The sequence below is a fragment of the Phaethon aethereus genome, assembly GCF_964289735.1.
Source record: "Phaethon aethereus genome assembly, chromosome: 3".
Taxonomy (NCBI): domain Eukaryota; kingdom Metazoa; phylum Chordata; class Aves; order Phaethontiformes; family Phaethontidae; genus Phaethon; species Phaethon aethereus.
Window position 1 is genome coordinate 1473975 of NC_138576.1, and position 16749 is coordinate 1490723.

General features: G+C 57.8%; 1 protein-coding gene across 1 annotated transcript; it reads left to right on the plus strand.

Moving 5' to 3' along the window:
* The first annotated feature begins 12353 nt into the window (after positions 1 to 12353).
* On the plus strand, positions 12354 to 14204 carry POMC (proopiomelanocortin). Its single transcript, XM_081997535.1, has 2 exons — positions 12354 to 12525; positions 13121 to 14204. The coding sequence occupies exons 1-2, from the start codon at positions 12397 to 12399 to the stop codon at positions 13766 to 13768; spliced, it is 777 nt and encodes a 258-aa protein (XP_081853661.1). The 5' UTR covers positions 12354 to 12396; the 3' UTR covers positions 13769 to 14204.
* The last annotated feature ends 2545 nt before the right edge of the window (positions 14205 to 16749 follow it).

A 16749-nucleotide genomic window follows, 5' to 3' on the forward strand; every position in this document is an offset into this window, starting at 1 on the left:
CGGGTCCTGGTGTGACCTTATCAGTGTGCAGCGGATTAAGCCGGTGCCTTGGCAGGAGGCCATGGCTCCCCCTCGCCTGGGAACCCCCTGTCCCACCCCGGGGCTGAGTTTTGGGGAGAGGGCAGGTTCATCCAGCGTGCGGTGACCTGCACCATCCCAGCAGTTTTGGAGGGAGAGCTTCCCAACCTGGCCATGGATGGGGGCTCGGGGCAGGGAATGACCATCATTTATTTTATTCGCTAGTCCAGGGCTTCCTCTTTGCTCTTGCAGGGGAGTACTGTCAACAGGCTTGCTTAATTAAAAATGCTAATCATTCATCCGTTGGAATGCAAGCTGAAACCAGAGTTCGTATTGGACACAAGTGTTGGCTGTTGGGTTTTCTTCCCTCAATATAAAGAGTTTCCAGATGATGTTCCCAGACTGATTCCCACAAAGCAGATGATACTGAAACCAGATCAGATGGCCTCCAAAAACAGATGAACTGCCTGGAGAAGGGGAGCTTCGTTAGCAGACTTCTGCTTGGGTCGTTTGGAGAGGGGCTGAACCTCACCGGTCCCCCGGCAGCTCTCCCAGATGGCCACATGAGTGTCCTTTGGAGGACCTGCCACCTCCACGGACAGGACCCTCCTGCACCACAGCTAGCCCCCAGCAAGGCTGTGTGTCCGCGTGAGAGAAGGGGAGGACACAGCTTGGATGACACCCGAGCATCCCGACCCTACATGCCATGGCGGGGCCATGTCTTGCCCTGATGTCCCCACAGCTGGATCCGGCCCGCTGAGATCCAGTCTCTCTTCCCCTGGGAAGGATGAAATCTGAGTCTGGCTCTAGGGTTAGGCAGAAAAACTAAAAGCCCAGCTGATCGCCAGCCCACAGCCGGCTCCCGGCTTTGCTTTCAGCTTGTAAAAACGTCAAGCGAAGCGTTTTTATTAGTTTTCTTTGTCTTTGCGGGGAGTTGGTCAGGGCACAGCAGGGGGATGTGCTGCCTCTGAGTCCTGCCAGCTCAGGACACGGTGCTGTGCCTCTGGGCTGGTTTCTGCATCTCTGGCACAGCAGGCATCTCTGTGTCCGTATCCACCACCCAGGGTGGCTTGGAGAAGAAGAGATCCCAGCAACAAGTCCCTCCGTGCGAGCAGAGACGGTGCCAAGCTCACGCACACTAATGAATGGAGAGCAACCAGCCCAGGCAGGGAGCAGGTCACCCCAGCTCCCCCCAGCCAGGAGGACCTCCCGAGGACACCTCGTCTTGCTGGGGCAGGGACCCGGCTTGCTCCGAAAATCACACCTCTTCCCACGTGCTGCCTCCTGCCAAGCCACCCCCTGCTCTTTTTCAAGCGTGGCTGTGCTTTGCTTCAACAGACACTTGTGGGAGAGAAAAGTAAGGCTGAAGCATCCTCCCTGGAGCTGGCAGGAGCTGTGCCAGCCCAGCGGGCAGCCAGCATGGGCAGCAGTGCTGGGTAAAGCAGAGGCACAGTGGGGCGAGGGACCCTGAGATCATCTGGCAAAGCTCTGAGGGACACCAAGAAAAGTGCTGTGTGAAGGGATGGCATGGGCAGAGGATGGGAAAATGGGGCTGGGGGCAGAGGGAGCCAGAAAAAGGTCATTACAGGGAAGGAAGGAGTGTTGGTCCATCTGGACGTGATGGACGTTAAGACCTTCCAGTGCTGACACTTCCCTTTGGGCTGGATACCACCACTGCAGCGGCAAACCCTACTGCACCACCACAAGAGTTGTTCCTCTGGCCAGATGTAGACTTTTACCTTCCAGGCTTGTTCTGAACCACTCCATGGCCAGTGGAGAGAAAAAGGGTGCGGCGGTAGACACCGCCATGGCTGTAAGATTAATTGTACCCCATAGCCAGCTCTTCATGGGGTGGTATGGGGGGAATCAGGGCAGGGGACCAAGGGGAACATCTCGCTTTTGAATCCCGTCCAAGAGCTCCTCCAGTGCGATTAGCTAAAGATCAGCTTTCCTTTATTGCACACGAGTGGATAGACATTTAACGTGCTTCTCTATAATGAAATCCATTATCCTCATCTTTCACGGAGGCCCTACAGTTCTGGTTCCCCCTTTTCATGGCTGGAGCTGGCGGGGGAGAGGAGGTGGAGGAGGGATGGAGCCAGGTACAGCCAGGCCCTTTGTGCGGCCACTCAGGAGGCACTCTCCCCATAAATGTTTGGGCTCCTAAATGGATCTGACCTCCCCTCCTCCAGCCCCTTTCCCTTTCATTTTCTTTTCCTCATTATTCTTGGAAAAAAACAACAACCCTCATCCGGATCATTAGCGTCAGAGGCAGAGACGGGCGCCGAGTGCCACATGGAAGAGGTGAACGTACATTTCGTTCAATGCCCCTCGAGTGGCGTTTCGCTCAAGGCTGCTCCTTCACAAAGGGAGACGTGAAAATGGTCCTGGCTGGCGGCTCATCACCAGCCGCCCCGACAGGGCTCGATGCAAAGCTGCTGCTTCAGGGAGACAAAGCGCGGCCATTTCTTCGCCTTCGATTGATGTCTGAGTTGTTTGGGGAGCATTTAGCAAGGGGGGTGGGGGGGGAATTCAATGAGAGAGCCTGGACGACGCTAATAGAGATAACGGCTCTGAAAGGCTCAAGGTTGAGTGCTCGGCGTTTGGTCTGCCGGTCTTCGGCATCCTTCCCCGCTGTTTGGAGGGACATCAGCTACGACCCTTCCAGCAGCCCGGGATTAATTGAAGCCAACACCAAGAGCCCCAGGTACCCCTTGGCCAACTCCTTCCAAAAGTCATAGGTGCGGATTACACCACCCTGCTGGGGAGTTGCTGTTGTTGAGCATCCATCTCCCCAACGTGCTGCGAAGAGCAGCACCACGAAGCCTGTGTCACCAACATGCTCCCCTGCCACCAGCACGTCGTCTTCTGCTTCCTCCCAAATGCAGGAATGCACAACATTTCCACGGCCATGCTCTTCCCACTCCATCCCAAATCCCACTCCACCTGCTCCCCACTGTAGTTTCTGGAGGAGATGAGATCCTCACCACCATCGCCCAGGTGCCGCAGCTTCTCCTCTGCTCGATGAACCTGTGGCCAACCTTCAGCAGCTCACGCGCCCTCGGTGTGCAAACAACCCACGGGCTCTCATGTGCTACATCTACATTTCAGAACATGGTTTAGTGGGCGTGGTGGTGTTGGGTTGATGGTTGGACTTGATCTTAAAAGCCCTTTCCAACCTTAATGATTCTGTGATTCTGTGGTCTCTCTTTGAGGGAGAAATGTCAAAAACTGCAATACTTCTACATTTCTTGTTCCTGCCCAATGGAGTGAAGACACCCCCAGGTATCCCTGGATGACTCTCCAACATTGACCCCGCCTTGTTCTCCTGGAGGAAAGGACAAACTAACCCAGCACTAACTACCCCAACCTCTAAGGATTGCAAGGACCCAAATTAACTCCCACCACTAACACCAATTATGAGTAATTTGCTGGAAAATTATCAGCGGTAAGCGGCAGTTCAGAGGCTCCTGAAGACCAGGGAGATCCAAAATCAGAGTAAACTTTAGTCCTGCTCCATCGCCCACGGTCACACTCCACGAATATCAGCAAAAGCTGAACCCTGATGTAGAGGGGCCATGGGCTTCCAGGGCTCATGCCCTCCACCAGCCCCAAGCCCTGGCTCCAAAACTGCCCTGAGTAAGCCCAGCCGGGGTGGCTGGGCGCATCGGATAGAGATTTAGGGTCCAGCTGGAACTGGGGAGCTGCTTGTGCTCAGGAAGGCACCGCAGGTCTTGGAAATGCTTTGGGATCCTGCAGCAAAGCCCGGAGGCTTTGCTAACGTCTTCGCCCTTAATCCTCCCCGAGAGCACCAGCTCTGGGCAGGGGCAGCGTCTGGAAGGGACAAACGAGGCCGCTCATGCCCCTTGGGGCTGCTCCTCTCTGGGCTCCCTGCAGCCTCCCAGATCCCTCTCCCATCCTCTCTTCTCTCCTGCAACCCCAGTGTGTGATTTAACGAGGGTTGAAGTTGCAGAAAGGAGGAAAACGGGACACGGCTGCGTGTCACTGGGGCTGGAGAAGGGGCTGGCTGCAGTTCTCCTCCGATGCGGACTCCGAAACGCAGCCTGAGCTCTGGGTTGCGGGAGTGAAGTCCCTGCTGGGCTCCTAAACCCTGCCGAAAGCCAGCTCCCCCCTCTAAGAAGCCTTAATCCCTCTTAGGGGCACGGGCAGTAATCGGGGATTTGGCTCTGGGTGTGCAAACGCGTGTGCGTGTTTCTGCGTGTACACGACTGGCTCAACAAGAAAAGAAAGGCAGCGTGAATGGGGAAAAAAATGCTGATTCGGACAATTTCAAGTTCCCGACCCCACCTCTCCTATTCCCGTGGGGATGCCCCTGCCCTGGAGCAACTCCCAGGGCTGGTGCGCAGCCATGCCAGGCGGGAGGGGGTGACCCGGTCCCGGAGGGAGGGCAGGATTTATCCCCACTTTTAGCCAGCTGAAAGTCAGGCAGCTCCTCCCAGCCCATGGTCCGGGCTGGCTCTACTGTCACCGGAGAAGGAGCCACATCCCAGGGGCACCGCCGCACCCTCGCATGGGTGGCAGGGACCCGAGGAGCTGCTCTGGGCAGAAGGGGTGTCCCTCTGTGGGGACAGGACCCCCCTGGAGAGGGTCAGAGCTCTGCCCCTACCCCAGCCAGGGATTTGCTGACCCTGTCCTTCCAGCCCAGAAAACAGGACAATTTCCAAACCCAGGAGTTGAAATGAGATTATTTCAGTTTAAAAGCAAGGTGGAATATTTACCTATTGTTTTGTTTGGGGTTTTTTTTTTATCACCAGCAGCTGGAATGGAGAAAGAGGTGCACCTCGGGGAGGGTTTCCCATGCAGCACACTGTCTCGCTCCTGAGAGCTGCTTGCATCCCCAGCCGGAGGGGTAGCTGCCCTCCTCCTGCCCTCCCTGGCTGCTCTGAGCGGTTTCAAAGCAGTCAGCGACCAGGAGAGCTGAGCCTTCGCAGAGAAAATGGACTTATTCCTACCTGAGCCATAATTCCCCGCTGGGGGTTGCAGCCCCAAAGCCCTGTGACCACCTTGCTGCTGCACACTCGCACTGGGACATCCATGTCTTTCCTGTACTGGGGATGCCCAGGGATATTTTTGATCCCCTGCATTTCCAAGAAAAAGAGTCAACTGTATTTCCCTCAAAAACTCTTAATGAAGGGGATATAAAGTGCAGTGGATGGGGGTCCGGACCATTAGTTTCTGCTTTGCAGCTCTGTGCTTGCAGGAATGCTCAATGGGGGCATGGATGGGGTTGAGAGCTCTCGTGATGCCCTGGTGATGCCTGGTGATGTTTGGTGATGCCCTGATGATGTTTGGTGATGCCCTGATGATGCTTGGTGATGCCCTGGTGACACCTGGTGATGTTTGGTGATGCCCTGATGATGCCTGGTGATCCTTGGTGATGCCCAGATTATGCCCTGGTGATAGCCTGGTGATGCCCTGCTGATGCTTGGTCATGCTTGGTGATACCCTGGTGATGCCTGGTGGTGCTTACTTCTCACATTTGGCACATGTGAGAAAACCAGGTGCACCGCAGAAAAGTCGCGGTGGTATTTGTCCATTCACTGCTGTCCAAGGAGATTGGTGTTGGGGGGCAAAACCAGGACAAACAAAAACTGTGATGTGCTGGGCTCATCTGCCAGAAGATCAGCAACTATTCTGGCAGCCGAGAGCCTCTTCTGGGCCAGCTTGGTCCTCATGAGGGAATGCCACCACCTTGGAGGGCTCCAGGGGAAAGACCGAAGTAACAGGAATAAAGCCTCAGCCCTTCAGAGGAGCTCGAGCCAGCTCAGTTGTGACGGCCAAGATGAGCCTGAGTCCAGCTTTCCAAAGCCATGGAAAATCAAGCTGCAGACCCCTGTCATAACTTCTAAAGGGATCAAGAAAGAACTTCAGGACAGGGCTTCCCTGAAAGGATTTGGCCAGTTGGGATGAATTTGCTGGCTGGAAAAATCAAGGTGAGAAAGACAAGGAAATTCTGGAGGTGCCAGAACATGTTGACATTTTCCAGCCTATCAATATTTGAAGACATTCGGCCACAACTGGGGATAAATACGCCAAAAGGTGCTCAAAGAGTGATGTGCAAGCCAACACCTTCCCGAGAGAGAAAACTGCGGCCCCAGCTGCAAATCCCAAATGACACAAGCTGGTTTTTGAAGGAGACTTTGAAAGACCAAGTGCTCTTCTTCCCTCACCTGCCTTGCTGCAGCATCTTTTGGGGTCATGCACACCGCTTCCCAGGTGCAGACAGCCTTCCTCTCCCTGGCGTCGGCTCTGCTTACCAAGCTACATCTGCCCCAAGACCAGATGCTGCCTGGGAGCATCCCCAGGGCCACTCAAAGCCCTTTCACTCCAGCCAAGCTCCCCGAGGCTCCAGGTCTCCTCATCACGCTCTGCTCGGTGCAAAACCGGTGCCACACAGCCTGTCCTGGCACAAGATGGGCAGCTGGTACCCACCAGAGCATCACTTCTCAGGGAGATGAGGGTCATGAAGGATGACCAGGAGCTGCTAATCAAGGCAAGCATCGCTTCAAAGACTTGTGCCATTGGAAAAGTGGCTCCTATCACCAAAGGTGGAACATTTCTTCACAGAGCAGGGAGACGGGCTGTGCAGCTCCCAGCCGGGGGATGCTGTAGGTGCTGAAAGTCGCTTGGCTTGAAGTGGACACTGGCAAAGATTGTGAAAAAGGAATCCATGAAGAGCTATTAAACACCGTGACCCACAGGTTGCTCTGGGCATGCAGCCTCTCCTCCTAACAAGCAGAAGCTGCAGCAGGGAAGGTGAGTCCTTCACCACGAACTGGGAGAGCAGCAGAAACAGCTGTTCAAGCTGTGAAGGCTCTCGCCCCTGTAGGAGCTTGCTCGGGGAAAGGGTTTGCTGCAGCCTTGCCCGGATCCTGCAATTATAGTCAGTGTGTGATCTACCCAGTGGGGTGAGGGGACTCAAGCTCTTTGCAAGTATCAGGAAGAAAAAATAATGCCAGAAAAAAAACTACAAACAAAAACATCGGAGCGACATCGTTCATGAAGATGATCCGGCTGGAGCAGGGTCCTCAGCACCACTCCCCACCCCACCGGTGGCACCCGGGTAGGAGCAGGGGTGGGTGCTGAGCCCAAGAGACCTGCTCGGACAGAGGACAGGTCAACCGCCTGCGAAGCGCTGGGGAAGGGGACTGCTTCAGCTCCCAACGGCACGTGGCTGCGCCGGAGGGACGCGTAGGTCCTCGGACAGACCAACGTGGGTGTCACAAGGTTTTTCCAAGCCCCGGAGCACCTCTTGCCCCCGTGACGTTGGTGTTGACAGCCCGGTGGGGTGGCTGCCCCGCATCCCACGGGATTTGAGCACGGCCGTGACATTCGCACCTGGCCCTGGAGCTCATTCACACCCAGGTGCGACCTGTTCTCCAAATTAAAACGGAAAGGCCAGAAATCACGCGGCTAACGAGCCCGTTCACCCATGGACGTCTCACCCCCGCACCCACCCCTGCCGGGAAAGAGCTGCACGTCCTGAGTGTGTGGCTCGTACGGGGACAAGATCGTGACGAAACCACCGGATCTCACTCAGAGCATCCCTAAGGTGAGGTCTCCAGAGCTGGGCAGTTTGCTGGAGCAGGGGCTGGAGGATGCTGCTCTTGCGGTGTAATTATACGGTCCTGGATGGTCTTCAGCAATCCCCTGCTCAGGGATCAGAAAGAGGAGGTTCCTCCTAATGGGATTTTTGCCCCGCTGGAGGGTTCTTTTCTTGTTGTCTCGGCTTCCCACCGCTCCTGTTCATCTGCCTGGGAGCCGGCTGCATCCACTAATCACACACTGGGTTCTCTTTGGGAAAAAAAAGATAAATAAGCTCTGTAATAAAAAATGAGCATCCTGCTGTTACACCCAGAGCAGCCAAGTGCTGTGAGCGGGAGCTGGTCACTCCAGCACCCCAAGGGCGGAGGTGGCACTCCTGCATCCTCCAGAGATGCTGGGGCACTGATGTCCTTGGGAGGTGCCGTGCTCCCCGGCAGCAGGAGTGGGGAAGCTGAGCTCCGGCTGCAGTTGTCTCCAGGAGAGAGGTCTGACGGCTGCGAGGCCAGCGAGCGCGGAGGCATCCGGCATGGGCTGCCGAAGCCGTGGCAGAGGATGCTTCATCTCAGCCCCTCACCTGCAGCCGCTCCGCTCAACGAGGTTTCCTAAACAGATTTCGCATCTTCCTTATAAACATAAACTGCTCAGATTGGCCTAATGAAGACGAAAGAGCCTTTAAAGTGGGAATCATAGCCCCAGTTTGGGCCATAAAATATCTCAGAATAGCTCTCCGTCACGGAAAAACGTTGCAGATCGGGAGATCTGTCAGGGAGGACGGGGGCAGCTGACGCAGTTGCGGGCGCTGCAGCAAGATGTGGATGGTTCGGGGATAGATTTAGGGAGGATGGGGGTCCGGAGGAGGTATGAACCAGCCTGAAATGCTACAGAGGATATGCCTTGAACCTATGGTGTTTTGCCTCTCTAGTAACCTGCTATGAAGGACTTCATCGGGTCCCGGGGTACTTGGGTGAATCTGTTGCACCCCAATATCCTTTGGCAAGGAGGTGTATGTGTCTGCAGCCCGCTGAAGGACAATCCACCTCCTTTTTTTTGCTTTTCAGCCTCTTCTCTGGCTGTTGGGGTGAGAGGAGGATCTCCAGAGGAGACGTCTCCAGGATGGAACATCTCCACCCTGAGGCAGATGTCTGGATGAAGTGGCTCAACCACGCTGCGGGTCCCTCCAGCCCCAGTGTCCTGTCTATGGGCTGCTCTCCCTGGGAGGTTGCCTTTGGGGTGGCTCCTTTCCCTACAGAACACCGTGTTGAGTGAAATCGGAGCAAATCCTTTCGCCCACCCAAGGCAAGACCACATCTCCTCCCCACTGGTAAGACCACGGCCAAACCTCCGTGTGTGGCTTCGCCGTGCCCTGCAGTTGGTCTCATAAGCATGTAAAACAGCAACTGTGCTTCACACGGGCTGGCGGGAGGGACGCTGACAGCCCATGTCTAGCTCTTGCTTGAGCCCAGGCCTGACAAAAATCACTGTTAGGTGCTCCGGGAGGATGGTCCAACCTTCAGGGGCCACCTTTCCATCCCGGGGATGGGAAAACCCGATGCAGATGCGTTTCTCCACTTGGGTAAGCCCAGAGCTGGGAAAAAAGACTTTAAAATCTGAAAATCATCCCCCGATGCTCGTGTACAGCTGAGGACTGGTGCCATCACCCCTGGGATGCTTGTGGAGAGCAGCCAGCGGAGGTGATGAGCAAGGTTAGAGGCATATCTGCCTCAAGCACTTGAGACATGGGGCGTAAAAGGCCTTTAAACTCTGGTAAAGCAGCTCTGAGCACCATCCTGCTGCTGTTAAACCTCCAGCACGGGGCCTGGCGGCGTTTTGGGACGTAGTTTTACCCCAAACCACCCCAGAGCAGAGTCAGCAGCTAGCAAAGCCGGAGCCATCCGCAGGGGCAGCTTGCACAAGGGTGGAAAAAGAGAGTTGAGGACTTCAGGCACGAGCCAGACGTTTGGGGGTGCTGGAAACTTGGCACCAGATGAGCTTCCCCATTGCTCCAACCCCCTCGGATCCCCCATCACCCCCAGCCCCCTTCCAGGCTTGCCCCAAGGTGCTACCCTGCGCCGCACGCGTCGTGGAGGATGGAGCATCCCCCTCGCTCGCCCGCGCGAGGCTTGGCCAAGGTGCACGAAGGAGCCTTCTGGGAGCCACCATGGTTCTGACATATAGATTAGCCAAGGCCAACCCTATAGAAAACGTGAGTCCCGCTGACCTTCGCGCCGCGGTGCAATAGGGAAAGCGTCCGCAGCCCAAAGCTGGTCCGGCTCGAGGGGAGCGGAGAGGCTGGGCTTTGACGGGTGCAGAAAGGGAGCAGTGAACCTGGCCAAGCCTCACCTCGCCTCTCCCCGTACCCCGAAAACCTGTCCACGCTCTAGAAAAGCCGCCCCCAGGCTGGAAAACGCTCTCCTGCTGCTCTTGCACCCAAAGCCGGCGGCCGCAGGACTCCCCAGCACATCAGGCAGAGATGCCGACGCCTGCGCCCGCCCTGCCTGGGCTGAGAAGCCTCTGCTGTCCCGACAGGTTTGTTTTTCACCAAATCCCCTTTTATCCCGCGGAAAGACAAGCCCAATTCCTCAGCACCCATCGGAGCACGAAGCCCTCCCACGCCTGAGCCCAAAGAGTGACGGAGGCTCCTGTCGCGCCAAAGCCACCGCCGCCGGCGTCGGCTGGTACCCGGCGAAGGACTTTCCATCCAGCACCCCCCGCCCCCCCCCCCGCCCTCCGAGCTCCAAAGCTGCAAACGCAATTAGCAACATCGCCCGGAAAACTTTGCCGGCTGCGGTTCGCCGAGAGATGCTAATCCCTCCATCCGCCGCGGGGCCGGATCCGGCGAACGCCCGTCGCTTGCTCGTCTTTTGTTCGGTACCTGGAACGATCCCTCTCGCCCCCCCCTCTCCCCCCCTTCCCTCCGGCAGAGGCAGCGGATGCAATCGTCGGGGGGGGGATATAAAAAGCCACAGGGACCAGCGGCCAAGTGGCAGACGCTCTCCGGGAAGGCGCGGGAGAGGGGGCCGGAGGGCACACGGCGGCGGTCGGGCTCCCACCCCGACCACAGGTAATCCCTCCCCCCCAAATGACCCAGTTCTGTGGGTCTCCCTGATGTGTTTTGGGGTGCGGGGACGGCGGGGAGGAAGAAACTTTGCAAAAATATATCGGCTCGGTGGATGGTGGGGACCGGGCGCTGCGGGGGGGGACACGCCGCGACGGCTCCTGCCGGGCAGGGGTTTCCCGGCGGGAGGTGGGCAATAAAATGCGGCTTCCCCTCCCGCCTCCGTCCATCGGGGGGTTTCGCATTATCGGGTGTTAATGTGTTACGGCGGGGCTGCCCGCCGCCGCGCCGGACCCTCGGTGCCGCTGCGCCGGGGGGTCCCCAGCAGCGACAGCCACAAATTGGGGCAGAAGACAGAAAGACAACCTTTATGTTCAAATTTGGTCTGTCTCACTGTTTTATTTCCCTTTCCAAACTGCTATTTGCTGTCATAAATCCAGGGGTTTTTTCCTCTCTGCCAAAGAAATTCCTCTCCAACCAGGCTCGACCTGGTGGCCCTGGCACCGAGGGAAGGGTCAGCTCGCCACTCCAGCTACACATTTTGGGCCAAAATGAGATTTTTCTTCTGTTTTCTTTCAATGTGGGATGGGGGTTTCCTCCCGTAGAGCTCCCGCAGCACAGGGGAAGGTGAGACATGTGAGTTCCCGCCGAGTTAAATACAGCTGCCTGGGCGAAAGTTGGGGTTCGCAGAGGAAAAGCAACCCCGGCATCCTCGGGGACCGTGGAGCCGGGTCCCGTGGGCGTCCAGGAACCGACCCCAAATCTCATCCTTGACCGTACAGCAGCAACAGCCGCTTCAGCCCCCAGGTTTCGGCCAGATCCTGGATTAATTCTGGCAGCCCCCAGGGCACGTTGCCTCCCAGACAGCACCAGCGCTTGCCATAGCCCTTCCCAAAAGCCGAGCAACCGACTTCAATATTATTTAATGCAAAATATTCATATCTGGCTCATCTAATCCTAATTTAATGTTATTTACAGCTGTGTCTCCCACCGCGCAGCAGTTTTGCAGCCGCTCGAGGGGCATCGCAGGACAGGTTGGGAGGCAGCACGTATTTTTTTCGAGGAATCGGCGTGCAAGCCGCGGGTGGCTGGCAAAGGATGAAACCTGAAGACAGCTCCCTAACACTTTCCCCTCGCAGCATCACTCATCTTTACGGGGTTCTTAGGAGGCAGCAGCAATCCCTGCCGACAGCGGTTGTCACCTGCGGTAGCGGTGACAAAAGAGCTGAGCTCCGGAGAGATGCCTTTCGGTTCAGAAGGCAAAAGGAAGAGGCGGGGGGGGAAGTGTTGCCCATTTTTTTGAGCGGCTGAGCAGGAGCAGAGCGATGCGGGTGCAGGCAGGGAGGCAGCTCCGGGTGTTGCCTTCCCTCTTCTGTGCCTCAGTTTCTCCCACGCTCCTGGGGCGTAGCGCGGAGCATCCCTTTGCAGCCAGCTGGACGCGGGAGGAAAGCTTTGCAGAACGAGGGGTTTGCAGGAGCTATCGCATCTCCCTGGGGACAGGCAAAGCTGTGGGAAGGGGCAGGGCTGGGGGAGGCAGGTCGGTGCCGCAGGAGGGGACCCCGCTTCTGCAAACCCCAGCAAGAGGCGACTTCGAAAGGGAAAGGCTAAGGCAGGCAGATCAAAGAAAGCATGAAAGAATCTCCGGAAGGAAAAAAAGAAGGGTGTTTTCTCTCTTTTCCCCCCAGTTCCCGCACAGTTTCTGGGCCCGCAGCCTCTCGCATCCCTCGCGTGCCCCCGGCCCCGTGCCCCCGGCCAGGATGCCGAGCGCGCTGTGGAGCAGCCTGCCCGTGGTGCTGGGGCTGCTGCTCTGGCACCCCGCCGGCGCCAGCGGGCTGTGCTGGGAGAGCGGCAAGTGCCAGGACCTCAGCAGCGAGGCCGGCGTTTTGGTAAGCCTGGGGATGGGGACTGCCCTCCAGTTCCTTTGGTTTCTGCCCGCACACCCCCCCCCGGCCCAGGGACCGGCGCGGTGGGCTGGGGGAGGAGGTGACGGGGATGCCGACGCCGTGGGGTGACCCGCGGCAACGTGGGGTGATGCTTTGGACCCGGTGACCCGCAGGTTTCGGTGGGCTCCTGCCTCCCGGCTTCACGCTGGGGGATGATGCCAAAAGAAGCATTTCAGCCTGCAGCGTCCCTCCTGCACGGGATGAACCAGCAATTTGGGTATCGGCTTCGCCCCGCACCCAGGGGTGCTGGCAGAGGGTGGTGGGGACAGGGTGGTGCACAGCTCACCTTGTGCGGGGGCTGGCTTTGCTCCAGGGACCCACGGTGGGGGCTGTGCCCCCCCCCCAGCACCGTTTCCAGCCACCCAGGGCTGGTTTGGTGCCTGGGCACGATGCTCCAGTCTCAGCCCTTGCCCGGGGGGGTGGCACCCGCCCGGGGACCTCGGCGCGGCACGGGCATGAAACCCTCCTGTGGAACATCCCACCCGGGGACCCCCGGCCGTCCGCTCACCCCGCCCGCGCGTCTCGTCCCCCCGTGCAGGCGTGCGCTGCGGCGTGCAGAGCCGAGCTGTCGGCCGAGGCGCCCGTCTACCCGGGGAACGGGCACCTCCAGCCCCTCTCCGAGAGCATCCGCAAGTACGTCATGAGCCACTTTCGCTGGAACAAGTTTGGCCGGAGGAACAGCAGCAGCGGCAGCGGCGGCGGCGGGGGGCACAAACGGGAGGAGGCGGCGGGGGGCAACCCACCGCCGGCATCGCTGCCCGCCGACCCGCCATCCCGCCGTGAGGAAGAGCAGGGAACCGGGCTGGAGCGGGAGGAAGGCAAACGCTCCTACTCCATGGAGCATTTTCGCTGGGGGAAGCCGGTGGGACGCAAGAGGAGACCCATCAAGGTCTACCCCAACGGGGTGGAGGAGGAGTCAGCCGAGAGCTACCCGCTGGAGTTCAGGCGGGAGCTGGCGCTCGGTGGCACCGGGGCACTGCCCGAGGAGGAAGAGGAGGAGGAGGAGGAAGGCCAGGAGGAAGAGAAGGCGGCCGGCGGTTCCTACCGCATGCGCCATTTCCGCTGGCACACGCCCTTGAAGGACAAGCGCTACGGGGGCTTCATGACCTTGGAGCACAGCCAGACCCCTCTAGTGACTCTCTTCAAAAACGCCATCGTCAAAAGCGCCTACAAGAAGGGGCAGTGACGGGGGGAGAGCCCGAGGGGCATCCCGCCCCCGTCGTCACCGCCCACCCCGTAGCTTTAGTGTCCCGCTGGCATGTGTTTCACGTAGAGATCACTCGTTATGTCGTTCTTAATTAGTACTCCAAAGGGGTCCGCTTCCCGGGTTTCACTGGGTGGGAACAGGTTAGGGATAAAGACGTCAACCGCTTCGCCGCACCCACCGGGCACGCCCGGGGAGCGGGGATGATGCCCAGTTCGGAGCATGCCGGGTGATTTTCATATTTTCACTGAGCTGTACAATACTGTAAATGATAGATTAAAAGAATTCTAAAAAAAAAAAACCCACCAAAACCCCAAAAAACACATTCTTTTGCAAGTTAACCGGGTGTCTGCAATGTCTCTGGGGGAGCCTGGTGTTTGTAAAGGGGCAGGAAAAATGATGCAAGTAAAATCCTGCAGCCGGGTGGTAAACAAACATGGCTGGGAAAGTGCTGGGGAGCGTGTTTTGGGGTGGGGGGAGAAAGGGCAATTTTGCACTCCCGGCTCGGGAGCTTCACCGGAGCTGGCCGTGGAACGGCTCCAGGGAAATGCAGCACCCACTGGGTGCTGCTCCGAGGAGCAGAGGGGCTGAGCCAGGCTCCCCCAGCACCCACCTCCCAGAAAAACTCATTAATTGCCCATCGAATGCTGACGAGCCTGTGTACCGGGGAAAGCTCCGTCATGATGAAGCATAAAGCAGCAGGAGGGCAGGCTGGGGACGGCGCCTTGGGTGGGTGCACCGGGGAGGAGGCCAGGTTTAAAACCAGTTTCGTGTGGGAAAAAATTCCTTTTACGTCCTTCCCAGGCAGCAAAACACCAGCGTTAATATCGTAATGCCGGTCTCTGCGCTTCCCACCGCCTCCCGCTCCACCCAAGGGCGGAAAGCACGCGCAGGAGAGGTGCGGAGCCCACCCCCATCCAGGCCCTAAACAGGAGAGGCTTCGGGGACTGGGAGTGCGAAGCACGGGGTTGTGCGTGCCCGTTTATTTGGGATAACACGGTGGGAATATCGTTAAAGCGAAAGAGGGGTCCTATTAGTGCTTCCCCCTCTCCTTAGCTAAGAGACAGGACGAGAGGAAATGGCCTCAAGTTGTGCCAGGGGAGGGTTAGATTGGATATTGGGAAAAATTTCTTTACGGAGAGAGTGGCCAAGCACCGGCACAGGCTGCCCAGGGAGGTGGTGGGGTCACCGTCCCTGGAAGTGTTCAAAACACGTGTGGATGTGGCACTTCGGGACATGGTTTAGTGGGCGTGGGGGTGTTGGGTTGGTGGTTGGACTTGATGATCTTAAAGGTCTTTTCCAACCGTAATGATTCTGTGAGATGAGCTAGATCAGTCCCCAGCAGCGAGGAGCAGAGGGGCTGCTGGCGCGGGGCCGGAGCACGCACGGCGCGGTGCGCAGCGCCTGTGTTTCGGCTGTCGGGGTGTTTTATTTCCCCTTTCGCCCTTGGCAGGTGGGTTTGTGCACGCTGAAGCACGCCGTGAACAGGAGCCCGGCGCCTTTCCCCACGGCCCTGCGCGGAGCTTCTGCGGGATGGGGGAAAAACGGAGGAAATGCTGAATTATAAAGGATGATGAAGCCCAGTTTGGGTTGGTCCCCGTGCACAGAGCTGGGGGAAGAGAAGCCTGTCCACAGCCGACGCCATCCTCCCCCTCACTGCACGCCTTCCTTCTCCAGCCCAGCTGCTACCACCCGTTTTTCCTCTCCCAGGGCAGAGAGTCGGTGCCCGGGTGCCGTGAACACGCCAAGACTGCAGAGCCCCTGAGGTGGCAACATCAACATTTATTTGAAAAGGGCATTAAGACGGTGCATTTGAAAATATCAACGGCTTCTTGGCCATTTTAACAGCCCCCCCTGCCCGCCCTGGGCTACAGACGCAAACGCCACAGCGCTCCGAAATGCGGAGATGGAAACGCAGACATGCACCTAAACTGCCGACTTCATAGAAATATACTTTGTCATCTATACGTACACAAGTATCTAAACTAAAGGTGATGTACAAACAGGTCACTTACACCATGTGTGTGTGTGTCTGGGGCGGGGGGACATTTACAGGTGCAGTTTGGGTCCCGAAATGATGGGAACAGGACAGGCAGGGGTGAGACATGCTGGGGGATGCAGCCAGCCGGGAGGTTGGGACCGGAGGGACCAGGGGCTGCTCCCAGGAGCAGAGCCCAGGAGTATTTTCTGCCCCAAAAGGCGTGATGGGCACCCCGAGGTGTGCCCCGTGCTGTCCCCGTGGCTCCCCTCCTTCAGCACCAGCAAACCCTTGTGCTCGTCTTCCCACCTTCTTGGTGGTTTTGAAGAGTTTTGGAGGCTTTTTTTCCCATAGACACACAGTTTGGGGGTTAATTGCTTTTCCTACAGCATTTTGGTTAAAATTTTAGTGCTTTTCATTAGAACAGCCACAGGAGCAAACCCTTCTTCCCCGAGCAGCCCGCTTCGCGTTCCCGCTGCTGACCCCGAAACCTACCCCAGCCAAAATCCAGGCTCCAGCAGGACCAGGCACAACCCAGGGAGCCAAAAAGGCTTGGGGACAGGGAACGGAGCCACACGGGGACCCTGAGGAGAGGCAGCAGCAAGGGGAGAGCCCAGGCACCGGGCAGGGCTGGCACAAGCAGGGGAGCAGGGCAGTGCTGTGATCCAGCCCTGGGACTGAAATAAACCCTTGTTTTTCCTGTCCTCTTAAGCTAGATCATTTCCTAAGCTGGGATTACAGCACGACCACACAAACGGTGACCTCGGGGCAATTGCGACCTGCATCCGTCACTGAGGGGAAAAAAAAAAGGGGTGTGTGTGTAATGTGTAATTACAGCTTAAAATAACTGCCCGAAGATCTGCAGGTGGCAGAGAATCGGGTCGTGGCTGAAGCAACCCAGCGGGGCACGGGCAGAGCCGGCTGCATTTACCCGTTGTCCCCCCACGATGTGCGGAACAGCTCCCACGTCTCCAGCTTTAGACCT

Excerpts from the sequence above, each read along its gene's own strand:
- POMC (XM_081997535.1), top strand. The coding sequence starts at position 12,397 with ATGCCGAGCGCGCTGTGGAGCAGCCTGCCCGTGGTGCTGGGGCTGCTG. Across the intron at positions 12,526-13,120 it reads GCAGCGAGGCCGGCGTTTTG|GCGTGCGCTGCGGCGTGCAG; the intron begins GTAAGCCTGGGG and ends CCCCCCGTGCAG.